The sequence below is a fragment of the Aulostomus chinensis genome, chromosome 15 (genome assembly GCF_037954235.1).
Source record: "Aulostomus chinensis isolate RoL2024-O1b breed Wild chromosome 15, RoL_Achi_v1.0, whole genome shotgun sequence".
NCBI classification, from domain to species: Eukaryota; Metazoa; Chordata; class Actinopteri; order Syngnathiformes; family Aulostomidae; genus Aulostomus; species Aulostomus chinensis.
The window spans coordinates 15,714,798-15,729,145 of NC_141334.1; the positions used below are offsets into that span (position 1 = coordinate 15,714,798).

Here is a 14,348-nt window from a genome sequence, read left to right on the forward strand (position 1 = left end):
AAAAAAAAATCTTTGTTGCACCACTGCAGTTTCTTTAAGCACGCTGGAGTACTTTAATTTATCAGGCGAGGTGACATTTCCAGACTTTTCTTCATGTTAGCACTTCACTTCTTTTGTAGTTTACTTTTGCGGGTTTTGTGTTTAGAGAAATGAGCCTTACATACTTGTACGCAAAACATCTGATTCATTCTGAACGTATGATTGCTTCTTATAAAACTACAAACAACCTGTATTCACTTTATTTTTTGTATAAGCTGTATTGCGGTTACCAAGCAACAGTATTGAATGCGGGTACCTGAGGAGAAAATCTGAACTGAGTAAGCAAATGAGCAGCAGTTCCAAGATCATAGAGGTATTCTTTTTTTTTTTTTGCTTTTCTTTTCTTAAATTGCAAGTAACTTTTAAACACAAATATCATCTCATTTAACACAGTGTGTTGGCAGCTGCAAGACATAGAAGACAAGCTGGCACATGATTAAATGCAATCAACTCATCACTTGAGCGTGATACTGCCTGTCCATTTGTGTGCACCTCACATCACATTCAAATGACATTTTAATCTAATTTCAAGCTGCTTCAAATGTAATTCTGGCTTTTTCCTACTGACACCACACCAGTAGCTACTATAAGCTACTTATACTATGATGTAGTTGCTCTTTACAGATGTGTTTCTACAATAAGGAACATGTCAACTTTTGGGAAACAGGTTAATTATCCATCATCTTTTGTGCCTGACAAATTTTCTCCTTTCTGAGGGCGTTACAGACCTCCAGACCCACACCAGGCAGCTGACCGCTAGTGAGCTTAGCTGCAAGGAATGCTAGCGACAAGCAGTAAACTGTCTTAAAAGTCAAGAGATACGCTTTTATCCAAAACAGACTTTGCCTGGATTAATAAACTGGGGTTGTTCTCCACATTAGCTATGCAAAAACTGCTGTAAATCATAATATGTTGTTATTTTAGATACATACGCAGAACTACTTTACTGACCGGGTGTAGTGATTTCATACTGCAGCTCAAAACCCCATTATAACTTCGGTCAACTAAATAAAATGGTTTTTGATGACTAGAAGGGTGACTGCTGCTACTAGTCATGGCTGACTTTATCCAAAAAAAAAAACAAAAAACAAAGGATGAGGAGGCCCTGAATATACTCAGAGGAGGACCTGCAGGCTTTGGAAGCTGGGGGAACAAAATGAGACTGAAGGATGAGGCAGTCCTCGTAGTTCTAAATAAAAAGCAACATCTTGTAATAATTTACAGTTGTTTTTTTTTCCCCCAGCTAATGTTAAACACATCCTTAGTTCTATTAATGCAGGCAAATATTTGGAGAAAAGTATATCTGATTACTTTTGAGGTATCTTTCTCCACCGTTCCAATGCTAGCGTTCATGCAGCTAGGCTTACAAGCTGTCTGCTGGGGGTCTGGAGCTTGAGAGAGGAGTAGCCATCTGCTTGTCTGGGACTAAAAAATGTTACCTGAACCACACTTTTGCAGTTATTTGATAACAGGAAAAGAGACTCTGACAAAGAAGAGGAAATGACGGACGGGTTTGCCAAAACTCACTTTAAATTGGTCAATCCAAATATAATTTCTGCTTTGGATAATATTCACATCAGTTTGTCTGTGTGTGAGTGAAAGGGCACGAGAGCATTAACCACTAGAGGGAGAAATAAGCATCAGAAACTTGGAGTACAGACAGAGAGGTTAATTGTGTAACCTGATTTGAAATTTATATTCAGTTTTGTACTGACACACACCTTTTCAGGCTGCATAATTTATTTTAGTGGACAATTCATCTTCAGACGAGATTGACTGCTCCTTGGTGGCTTTCACAATGTGTGTTGGGCTGGAAGTGAAGATGCTGGGCTGCCAGTGGGCTTCAAAAAACAAGCTGAACAACCCTCTAGGTGGCAAGACAGAGAGGGATAACATCCATGCTTCTGCTCAACTAACCACCAAACCTAATTACATGTGGATAGGACTTATGGGCCACATGTTGGGCTCAAAGATTCCTAATCAGGAAGTGGCTTGAAAGGTTTTTGTGTGTGTGTGTGTGTGTGTGTGTGTGTGTGTGTGTGTGTGGGCCTGGTCAATGTGTCCATGACCAAAAGATTAGCTCGAGAGACGAGACCTGGTGCCAGATCTCGGCTCTGTGCCATTAGTTCAATTAAGCGGACTTATTTAGCTTTTAGACGGTTCAACCGGAGCCCTGACATGCCGCTTCACAAAATAAGCAAAAGATTATTCACAGCAAGGCAACTATAGACTGTCGCTTTTTAGCAGGATGTGTTAAAGAAGGCATCAATGTTGCGCTGCCATTTAAAGGAGTCTGAAAAACAAGCTACAGAAAGTCACACCTCAGTCCCAGCAACAACCTGAAGTTCTTTCTCATTTTAACAACCTGCAGAGGCAATTAATAAGTGATCATCACACACAAGTGGTGTTGGGACATTTGATATAGATTTCCTGTCTGATGAATGGTCAATCTCTAATTCAATACACTTTATTGGCATGTACGAATGTTGCCAAATAAAATAAACTGGCGATAAACTCAAAGAGTGTCACGATGATAGCCACGTCCAGCGATGTCACCATGCGGGCTCCATGTGTACAGCTAAATATGCTGCGTGTCTTTCTCCTACTAGAATCTTTTCCCGCTAAGTTCTGTGAGGTTCAGGATTGGTAAATAATATTTCTAAAAGTATTCCGCTCTGGTCTTATTATATTTGTCACATATTTAACAGGTCTTTCTCTCTATGTCATCATGTTGTGATCAAAGATTTGTTTTTCTGTTGGTAGTAGCCACCGGTAAAGATTATCTATTGTGCTGCCGGTGGAATGCCTGAGACAGATGTTCAAAGTTCAGATTGCAGTCAGGAGGACTGAGTTCCCTTGGGAGCAGCATAGTTTCAATTTGAGTGTGTGTGTGTGTGTGTGTGTGGTCGGGTCTTTAAAAATTCCTAAACAGTGATTAAAATGTCTCATTCTACTATAAAAATACATGGAATCAAATTATAATGCTGTCACCTGCCATTTTATGGGTGTATCACATCAATTCGGCAGCTATTTCCTAAGTCGAGTCTCATCCTGTGTCAAATGTCTTGGCTGGTTTCCATCATATTTAGGCATGCTAGTCCTGTTCTTATTTTACTTAACTAAAAGTCTTAGCATTTTAGTCTTAATCAAATACAAACTCAACTATTTGAGTCTTAGAAAATGAAAATAGACCCTGCTTTCTTTGTGGTGAGGCTTTTCTGAGGGCAGCTGAATTTGATTTAGTTTCCATCTTTTGACTATCGGTCGTAAAAACAAGATTTTGGAGGAGAGTGGAAGAAACACACTGAAAAATTCATTTGGTAGAAATGGGACATGTTAATTATGTATTTCTTACTCTTAGGTATCCAATCAGATGCCAGTAGTATTCCACTCACAAGGTATACTGATCTCACCATGAACACAATGATGAATTTAATTAAACACTGTATATTAGTGATGTATGAAGGCTTAGGAGCTGCCTTGACAAATATCATTTTCCAGCCTGCTTGAAATAGTTGAAAATGACAATGAATGTGTCAAAAAATAAACAAAAGCCAATCAAAAATGGATTGCAAGGATGGGATTTTAGTTCAGGATCCAGACATGGCCAACAAAAATGGCTGATAATGCTTGTGTCCTGTGTCTCAGGCAGGTCAACGGGCCTAACAAGTCCAATGAGAACATTTTGAGACACACACACAAAAATTGTTTTAGCTACATGGTGTGTTGTTTTTAGTGTTTCGAATCAAATTACTTCTGTGATTATCTAAATTCCTGACAAATAAGTGGATATCTTTTCGGATGCCGTAACACAACACATGTAGCAGAATTTATTGATGCTTTCTAAAGGTACATGTAAGCTTGGTCTTCATTAAGAAAAAGATTGACTCACAAACAGTTGTTAGCATGGATTAAAAGAACTGAATTTAAAAAATATATATATCAGACATTGCAGTTTAGGATTTGTTGTAATACCTGCAGCCTTGTTACAAATTTGAATACCGACCAAAATGTCACTGTACAGCAGCTGTTCTATGGAAAACTTCTTTTCAGCCACCTCAGCAAGTTAACACTGACACCGACGACGGTGACACTGGCGTTTAGAGAAGCGTCGTTGTGTCTAATTACAGCTTCACATCACTGCTGTCCTGCCTATTCATTTTTTTTAACAATAGTAAGCAGATATATAGTGACAAGACGCAAAAACTGGAAACCCTACATTCATGCTTTGCTAAAAATGCATTTTTTCACTATAATTACTGCATTTTGTTTGGCCTACTTTCTCGGCCCCAGCTAAATATTACTGGATGTAATGAGTCTGTCACTACTCTTGTTGGTCTTTACGGTTGCAGAAAATAGAACCTAACAAGCAATTTCTAACAACTATATTTAAGAGAGTGGAGGACTTCAGGCCCTTGGTAGACAATCTAACAATTTTGCCAGACCCGAGGCTATCCAGACAAACACACACACACACACACACACACACACACACACACACACACACGAGTGAGCAGTACTGCAAGTGAAACCTCTGAGACATCATTAGCCCTCCACATCAAACCACAGCATATTGTGTACATTTCCATGTAAGAACATTTACCTGGTGATTTTGAGATGGCTATGTGATGCGTGGGAGGCACTCAGAGGCTGAGCTGCCCGCTGGACCTGGTCACACTGCAGAAGGTGGCTGAAGAAGCACAGGCGATGGGCTACTTGAAGGCATATTTCTACACTTAATCAGAGCAAACACTCGTGGCGAAGCATTGGCTCTCTTTCAGTGCGACTTTTAAGTTTCATTTCATAAAAGTGTTTAAAATTTAAGAGAGATATTACTGGGTCTATTTGCTGCTGTTTAAGAAACCGTGAAGGGAAAGTTATCCTGGAAACCAACACTCTGCATCAGCTCGTCATTTCGTTTTATGTGTTTATCCAGATTGTAAACTGACAGTCGTGAGAAATACTCCTTTTGCCTATATTTGCTGCTGCTCTATTGATAGCTGCATGGTTTCATTTTGCAAGATTCACAGCAGGAGATGGAAAAGTTTTTCAACATTTATCACAAAGTTCCATCAGCTGGCGCATCACACTGTCCAGCAACAAAGGGAATATTTGATTTTCTGTTTGCTGTATACTTCTAAAATGTGAATAAAGGTGTCGGAGTCACAGTTTAAAACTCAAGTATTCTTCTGTCATCACCTTGCCATTTCGGCATTCGGGATAAATCCGTCCACATGAACGCCCCAGCAAAGGTCTCGTCGTCTACAAAGGTGCATTCCTATCAGATCAGATGTACAGTGAGCATTCTGCACTGTCATCGTTTGAGCTGTACCTTGCCAACTGCCTGTTCTCCAGGTGCTGCTGAGTCATGGTTCGTGCTCAGCGGTTTCTTGGTGCTCTACAATGGGGCACTGACAAGCCTCGCTAAAGAAGAATGAGTGATGAGGATGAAAGGGGGTTCTTTGGGCTGAAAAGCAGTTTTGCTTTGTCTTTGAAAGCCTATCAGATGAGAGCTGAAATTTGACACCATCATGTTGTTTCTCATTTGGCTGTGACATGCCGAGACAAAAAGCTCTGTCACTCACGGGCATCTTCTGTGGTGCTCCCCTCAAATATGCGTGTCTGTGCAACTATTAAAACTTTTATTGAGACACAGCATGGAAATACATTCTCTCTGTTTCTCTGTTTATTCATCCGTCTTCTGATAAACAGGAAGTGAGGCCAATGTTCATGTGTTCTCTGCAGGCTCTCTAAAGAGCAGGCACTTTCAATGTACTTCTATTTACATGTTTGCCTTGTCTTGTTTAGAACTGCCGACTCAGGGAGCGCCCAAGATTTATCGGGTAGCTTTTCTGTCGCCAGCTGTGCAAATGCCAATCAGGGTCTTGACTCTTAATATGAGGACGTGTGACATCAGATTAACTTAAAAAAAAAGGAGCTATCAGAGAGGATGGTTGAAAATATCAGCATGTGTTCGGTTGGTCATTTCTTTGTTTTGCAAAGTGCATCTTTATTTAAATGTTTGATTCATGAGCTTTTCAAAATGTTTTGGAAATCGTATTCAAAATATCTAGTTTTTTTTAATTATGTTAAATATTTTAATATCATATACACTTGCTTTCAGCGGTAGTTTATATCAGCTATCAGCCAAATCAGTTGTGAAAAGTCAGGATATTAAATATTGGCAAAAAAAGAAAAAAAGGATCTCTAGTAAGGATTGATCCAGTGCCGAATCAGATAAGTAAATCGAGGAGGCTGCTAACCGATACTTGTGGCCGATATTTAGTTGCAATAAATGTTAAAAAAAACAGTGCTAAAATTTACAGTAGTATAGTAACTTGAACAATAGTTAAAAAATAATATATAAATGTGAAAAGATGCCTAACATCGGCCGATAATCGGCTACCCAGATAATCGATCAATCCCTAATCCCTTGATTGCAGCTAAATAGACATTGTGCAAAATGTGCTTATTTAATGTAGCACACCCTTTGTTTTTAGCCGAAATGTGAGCCTCACACCTGGTTTGCACTGCAACTAAACATGCTAAATTGCAGGTTTTTCTTGTTTTCTACTCAGCTCAAAGTATCCCCTTGGACCTCTTTCCCATTAATATTCTGCCAGAATCTGAACCCCTCAAATCCTTTATTCCACACCAATCTTTAGAAATACAGCCTATATCCAAAAAAAAAAAAAAAAAATCCTTCTTTGAGTCTCGATTCCTATCGAAGTGTTTTCCCACATGGAATTCCCAGAGGACAGGATTGTAGTTTGCACGGCTGAGGTGAAGGAGTGGACGGCTCCACCTCTCCACCCACACCAGTCTGATGGTGAGACTGCTGCAAATTACACATGACACTTCCTCTGATGACATTTTTCAAACTGCTTCCCTGTTGAATGGCATCTTCAACACCCCACTAGCATCCATTCACCACCAACAACACCCTTCCCAACACACACATTAATTCCCCTCTCCCCCCTTCATGTCACAATAGCACAGCAGAGATTGCTGCCTCCTGCCTTCACCTGATTGACCCCTTTGAGCAGGTGCTGGATCTGATCCAATCACAGTCAATCTTCTTTAAACATTTCATTCTTTAAGCAGAACAGGGGCTCAAAATTCCATCATTCAATGACCCGATCAGTCGCCGATAACACAATCAAGCCAATCCCAGCTTATCCCGAGGGAGACATTTCGGGACGGACAGCTAGGAGATGAGACCGGAGACCTACAGAAAGGTGTCAATCTCCCCTGATCCGCAGCTTTCTTTGTGAGCCACCTTTACGGCACTAGTGGCTAAAGGAGATAGGTATTTCTAAGGATCAGCAATAGTCAAAAATCTATTTAATCTTGTGTTAAAGGTCTGATCCTTGCAGTAAAAATTCAGTAAAGATACTTGCATTTACACGCGCATTCAGACATTTCTCGCCCAAATGCACATGCAAAAAAACCAAAATGATGTTGAATACCGCAGCTCAATTCTTCAGCAGCCATTTAATAGCTCCTCTGTTGGAAATGTTGCTGGGCCACTGGGCAAATAAAGGTCAAGGGGGATATGAAATAGTTTGTCTAACTGGCCCTGTTTCCCCCCGCGTGTCCCTGCAGCACCGCATCCACATTCATAGCCAATTCATTTATATTGCTCTGCCCTTCTCTCTGCTAGTCTCAGTCACTAACTACAAGTGACTGCAATGAGATTGAAGCCTCTGGCTAAATCCCCACTGCAAGGCACATGCTCCATCATTGCAGCTCTGATCACTCCTTATAATCACTGGAACCAGACAATATCCTCTGCTGATTAGGTGAGTCGCATCACAGAGAGAAAACAATCACAGAGTGTCAGCCAGATGATGGACACTGAAATGTTGGAGTGGTAGTGGTCACTGGGAGCTACCATGTAAATGGCATGCAAATGTGCACCTGCACTAGCTGAGGAAGTGAAGGGGAGGACTATGGCCTTTTGATTAGGTTCCTTTCCCTCATATAAAGTGTATTTTTTTTTCCTGCATTAATCATCCATGTTGCTGTTTCAGCCACTAAGTGTGTACCAGGGCGCTGCTTTTAGCTGCATCACTTCAACACACACTCAGGAGTACCTTGAAAGTTCCCCTCAAAGGCCTCTGATTTAAGCCCAGTGGGCATCATCAGGGTGAAAAAACATCCTTTCAAAGAGAACAAAATTTCCCATTAATGAATGTAAGTGATACATAATGCCTGCACAGTAATTTAGATGTAAAAGCTCATACATGGATGTGAGGTATGCATGTTCTGACGCTTTATTGTTGAACTTTTTGATTTTGATTTATTCCATTAAGATTATTTTTCATCCATCCATTTTCTTCTGCTTATCCTGTTAAGGGTCACAGGGGGGAGGAGCCTATCCCAGCAGCCTTCAGGTGAGAGGAGGGGTTCACCCTGGACAGGTCACCAGTCCATCACAGGGCCAACACATAGAGACAGACAACCATTCACACTCACAGTCACACCTACGGTCAATTAAGAGTATCAATCAGCCTCGTCCTCTCTTGATGTCTTTGGACTGTGGGAGGAAGCTGGAGTACCAGAGAGAACCCACACAGGAACAGGGAGAACATGGAGACTCTACACAGAAGGATCCCGTGATGGAGCCAGGGCTCAAACCCGGAACCTTCTTGCTCTGAGGCGACAGTGCTGACCACTGCACCACCGTGCCGCCCACAGTTTTCCATTATTTCATCTTCAAACCAGAACGTATATCATTAGATAAAATTAGTGAAGACAAAAAGTGCACTTAAAAAAAACCCAAATCAATAGAAAAACAGTAAAATACATGGAAATTACAGAGTTCTTTTAAAAGGTGCAGCAGAGAACGAGTGCAAAGAGAGGAAAATCCAATCTAAAGACATTTGTAAATCTCCCTTGAGCTGGCTTCTTCCCTGATATCTGTTGCTTTTGTCTTTCACAATTTTGGGACGTGATCCACTATAATTCATCAGTTGATTAGGTTTGTATTCAACACCCTACTGTCTGCTTCAGTCATTTGTAAAACACTTTGAGTTGCAATCTATTTTGTTGTAGAGGTGCTTTATTAATAAGCTCTGGCTGATTATGAAATTTCATCCACAATGACAGGATTATTGGTCGCACCATTCTGTTTGGTTCCCTCTGATAATCCTGAAATAACAATATCAGTTGATTTTATTCTCGCCGCACCTGAGAACCTTCGATGTTGCTAAAAGCACCCTGGGCAGGTATGCTAAATTAATTCATACAGTCTTGGTCACACGCAGTTATTTTTCCACTATTTACAAAATCTAAGGGCACGCAAAATGTCAGCCGTGGTATTAGATTTTCAAAGCCCCAGAACAAATCTCGTGCTCTAACCAAAGAATCGGTTTCTGATGCTTTTATAATTTCAATTCTTCCTCTCATCTGCCTCATCTCAGTGACAGGATGAGAGAAGAATGCAGATGCTCCCTGGGAAGCGTCCACACTGCTGGTCTTTTCTCTGCTCTGACAATGATTTATTTCCATCATCTCATTCCTATCAATATCTTTCCAGTGTCCTCCATCACTCATACAGTCATGTCCCTCCACTGGCTGCTGTCTTTTTTTCTTTTTTTTTTTTTTAAACTATGGGATCATTGTCTCCTCTTAGGACTCAAGGCTTTGCCTTCCTTGTCTGACTAGTGACCTTTGTGCATCTAACTTTATCCCCCCTGAGCCCAGTGGCAGTGAACTGGTTAAGCTCCTCCTCCTCCCATTCAGCTACACCTCCAGGATCTGGCTCTAGACCAGTGGAGCATGAGAACCAGGACAGCCTGGACATAAAGGGGCGATTGTGGCAGCCCAGTGACATGGAAGCAAGTAGCACGGATGAAAATAAAAGTCTGCTTCAGGCCTGCATGGCAAACTGCAGCCGATGTACAGGAGTGCAGGAACGGAGTCAGTGAGCAGGACTTGTTTCAGCTTAGCCAAATAGGGCCACTATGAGATGCACATAAAGCTGATTACAATAAACCAATGAGGAAGCATTAGCCACCCCAGCTAATTATGCCTTTAACTGTGGGGAGAGCTCTCTTCATGCCCGGGCAGGGCTCAGCTGGTACGTCACATCCCAATGTTTAAGGTGTCATCGCACCAACTTCCAGCTTTAATCAAGTACTTGCCTCAGTGGAACCTTTTCTGGAGGAGGATGTGTTGTTAACAGGTGTTTGATTTATTAGAAAATGAGAGGTCAGCAGCCTCACTTTAAATCCATGGTGTGGCTTGCTGCAGATTTAATGTTTTACTGGGAATAAAAGTGTATGTTAATAGTAGGGAAGGCACTGAAACACAACCAGCACATCTGCTGCTCTCCAGTAGCTCCCCTTGAACATTGACCTTCGAGAAAGTGCCGTCTCTGCTGAAATAGAGATGAAGACTGATGAAGACTTCAATAACAACCTCACTATATTGTGATATAACTTTTTTCGATGCAGCCGAATTGGTAGATGGATATTTTCTCGTGCAAACCACAGGCAAATGATGCTAAATGTTTTTTTCTACATGTTTGAAAATGACAATAAGATTAAAAATTTTAAAAAACCTACAGCAAATTATGGACTAGCAAGTCCTGCATACGAGGGACAACCAAAACTCAGTCCTCTAAAAGACCAACTGCTGCCTCTTCTACGATTTATAAGTCTGCACGGTAGCACATAATAGCACAAACAGCATACTGATTAATTTGACTTTAGTGCAAGACAGAAATAGTTGCAGCCTCCAGTTAAGAGTCCTTGAATATAAAGGGAAGCCAGGCAGTGCTGATAAGATTTTCTCATCTGGCTTGCAGGGCTAAGGTGCAGTGTGCTGCCTGAAAAGGGAAAAAAAAATGGGAGGCAGGATGTGGCTACTATTAGGCAGGTAATGGGATCCATCTGAGATGCATTAGAATCAGTCAAACACAACCGCACTTCAGTTCCGTTCAAATTACTGTCACAATCGCTTCAAATACACACCTTCAGCGTGTATTGTAGTGTAGGCAACAAAAAAAGTGACTCTGGCTGTGGATCAGCTCCTGTGAAGTTGTGCCAGGCTCAGGCATGTGCTCGGTCCTAAAGGTGATGGCTGGGGGGAGCAGGCGGTAGGACTGATGTGCATGAGAGCTGTCAGCCTCTCCCCCCTGACAGATTGGAGATGGAGGGGAAGGATTGAGGTGGGAAGGAGAGGAGGTTACAGACAGAACCTGTGACCCAATTGTGGCCACACAAGCTGTTTCCCCTCCACTGCCTCCCAACCCCTGCCATCTCTGTAGACCACATCCTGCTAATTGGCCGATGCTGCGCGCACACACACACACACACACACACACACACACACACACACGCATCCTTGTACTTATATTGTTGTGAGGACTTTCATTGACATAGTACATTCCCTTGCTCCTCACCCTAAACCTAACCATCTCAACTGACTGCCTGACCCTAACCTCGACCCTAAACCTAACCATCTCAACTGACTGCCTGACCCTAACCTCGACCCTAGCCCTAACCAGAACCTGATTCTAACCTCCACCCTAAAACCAAGTCTTGACCTTCAAACAGCCCTTTGAAGATGTGAGGACCGGCTAAAATGCCCTCACTTTCCAAAAATGTCCTCACTCTGTTGGTTAAATACGTATTCTAGTCCTCAATATGTAGCAAGTACAAGAACACACACACACATACACACACACACATCAAAAGTGCACCAAATAGTAAAACATCAGTGAAATGTTCCCAGTGAGGAGGAATATTTACTGGTGCCTGCATTACAGAATTACAGAAATACAACCTGCAGTGGCTTGGAGATCATGATATGTCTCCATACTGAACAATGTTGAGATCAATTATCACAATATGAAGCCTGAGGGAGGGGGAACTTTTTCCCTGGCTGGGCCAAAAAGCAAATACATATTATTTTGTTGACTTGTCTTTTGTCTGTGTACAACTATCACTACTACCACTGTCAAACCACCAAAACAAATTTTGAAAAACAAACATTACAATTCATAATTACAAGCGATCCTACATATTTCAAGTGGGTTTTTTTTAACCTAAAAACAAAAAAACAAAACAATTCTTTACTGTATAATTTTTTTACATCTAAATCTGGCAGGCCAATTCTGCCCCCCCCCCCCCCCCCCCAGGGCAGCCCTGTACTGTATGACAGTACTATAAGAAATAGTATTGCTTGGTTACATGGGCAAAGTCAAATATCATAATACTTTGGACCAAATACCTCAATATTGTGACACTGTCATCGGGATGACCCTGACAAAAGATGAACACAATGAGATTTTTGATCATCAGTTGTAATGAGGATGTTGGGTCAAAGGCAAATATGAGAAATGCTGAGACGTTGAGACTGACATCACTTTTACAAACAGGGAAAGACCTCACCTGTGCTAAATCACCATCTGAAAAATACTCCGACTGCACCTACACTCATATCCCGATCATTGATACAGCATCGATATTCCGGGCAGAACTGGAGGCCGTACCGCCATGTTGACTGACACGCTGCCACAAGGGGAAGCTGAACTGATTGGGTCTGAGCCTGGTGGATGTGTGGCGCTAATGGTACAGTAGTTTGCACTGACAGGCAGGTTAGTTAATAGATCCTGCGAGGTGTAACACAGAAGAGAAACAAAGAGAGCAATTTTTGCTTCATAGCTTGTCAGCCAAAGCCCACCATATCTACTGTTTTCGTTTTTTTTTTTTTTTTGTTAAAGACATTTAGAACGGTTCTCTTTCTCTCTCACATTCACTCACACACACACACACACACACACACACACACACACACACACACACACACTTAATCATGCACCCACATAAATATACTTAATCGCTGAAACACTCACGCAAGGCAAGAGCAGTACTGCAGACACATCCAAGCATGCACAAGGAGGCTATAAAAGCACACACAGAAACATGCACAAGATCTCGCTCAATCAGTCTGATTTGTTTGTTTCCTCCTAAGCATGAGGATTCCTCGAGGAGGAAAAAAACTTTGTATAATCAAGTCAATTATGTCATTCAATCAAGTCAAAAAATCATTTCGAGCCCTTTCTCAGATTCATTGATTGCGAAGTCGTGCTGAATATTTGCTCGCTGGATTCTATTGTGCAAATAAACCATCTTAATTCTGAACGGCGGGCCAGGCCACGGAGGGGTCTTGGATGCGTCTTCAACAGAGCCAAACAAAGTCCTTCACCTCGCTCCCCTTCAGCCAAGAAAACAAGCGATGAGAGCTGGATGCATATCGTCTCTGAACCAAAAAAATAACATTTTCTATTATTTTATAACAGCTCTTTTTGTCTCCTTCAGGACACGGTACATTATGTGCCCATGAAAAATCCATCCACGGTGAAATTGTTTAAACTCAAGGTCAAGTGCTGATGTTGCAGGGACTGTATCAGCTGAAGGTGACCTTGACTGATGTGGAGTATGACATGAGGGAAATGGATCTCCACTCAGTGTGAGGAAATTATCTGTGAAATGCTGCCACTGTATCAAAGCTTGTTTGTGTGTGTGTGTGTGTGTGTGTGTGTGTGTGTTTCTATGAAAGCGTGTGCAAATATGCCTCCCTCAGCTGGGGGTATTGGTCATGAGAACAGAAACTGCTGCACCCGACAGGAACAAATAGCTGAATATGAGCAGTCTGCCTAATGAACTGGCTCTGTTGTTCTTTCAAACCACACTGGCAGGATGCTGTCACAATATTATTACCTTAATTTCGATTACAGCTCTGCGTTGTATTTGATTCTAATCCGATCTTACCCATTTTGGGGTTTGTTTTCATGTAATGAGATTTGGTGGTGACAGCTGGTTGTCCATGTTTGCTCTATAAGCAATTGTTTGCTTGTCACAGTAGATATTAATGAATCAACCTGGAGCTCTTAATGCTCAGTATCTCATTACTGTAAAGATTTGGTTGCTGGCCATGTGGTCTAAACCATAATGGAGCAATAGAGGGCGCTGTTCACTGATTAGGAATCAAAGCTTTAATAAATCTAAATATTAAATGCCCTTAAGATGATAAAATACATGGTCATATTTTGAAATAAGCCACTAAAATACAATTGAAGCGAGCAGAAATTGTGGTTATTGTGATGACATTCTGAAGCTTAATAATAAAAATAGTCTTACCTTTCCAAACTGTTCAAAATACTGCTTCACATCTTCCACTACTGTATTGGCTGACAAGCCACCCACAAATATTTTCTTTGTTCTTGTGACCATCTAGAAAGAAAAAAAGGGTGAGAGGAGGAAATGATTAGTGGCACAGCTACACACACACACTCA

At 41.4% G+C, this 14,348-nt stretch overlaps 1 protein-coding gene across 10 annotated transcripts in view; it reads right to left on the reverse strand.

The window, feature by feature from the left end:
• The window catches only part of msi2b (musashi RNA-binding protein 2b), a 251,950-nt gene that overhangs the window by 155,883 nt on the left and 81,719 nt on the right, over nucleotides 1-14,348 (reverse strand). For all 10 annotated transcript variants that reach the window (XM_086179193.1, XM_086179198.1, XM_086179196.1 and 7 more), the window contains exon 6: nucleotides 14,193-14,285. In XM_086179193.1, the coding sequence (XP_086035319.1) occupies nucleotides 14,193-14,285 (93 nt within the window). The remainder of the gene's footprint in view (nucleotides 1-14,192; nucleotides 14,286-14,348) is intronic.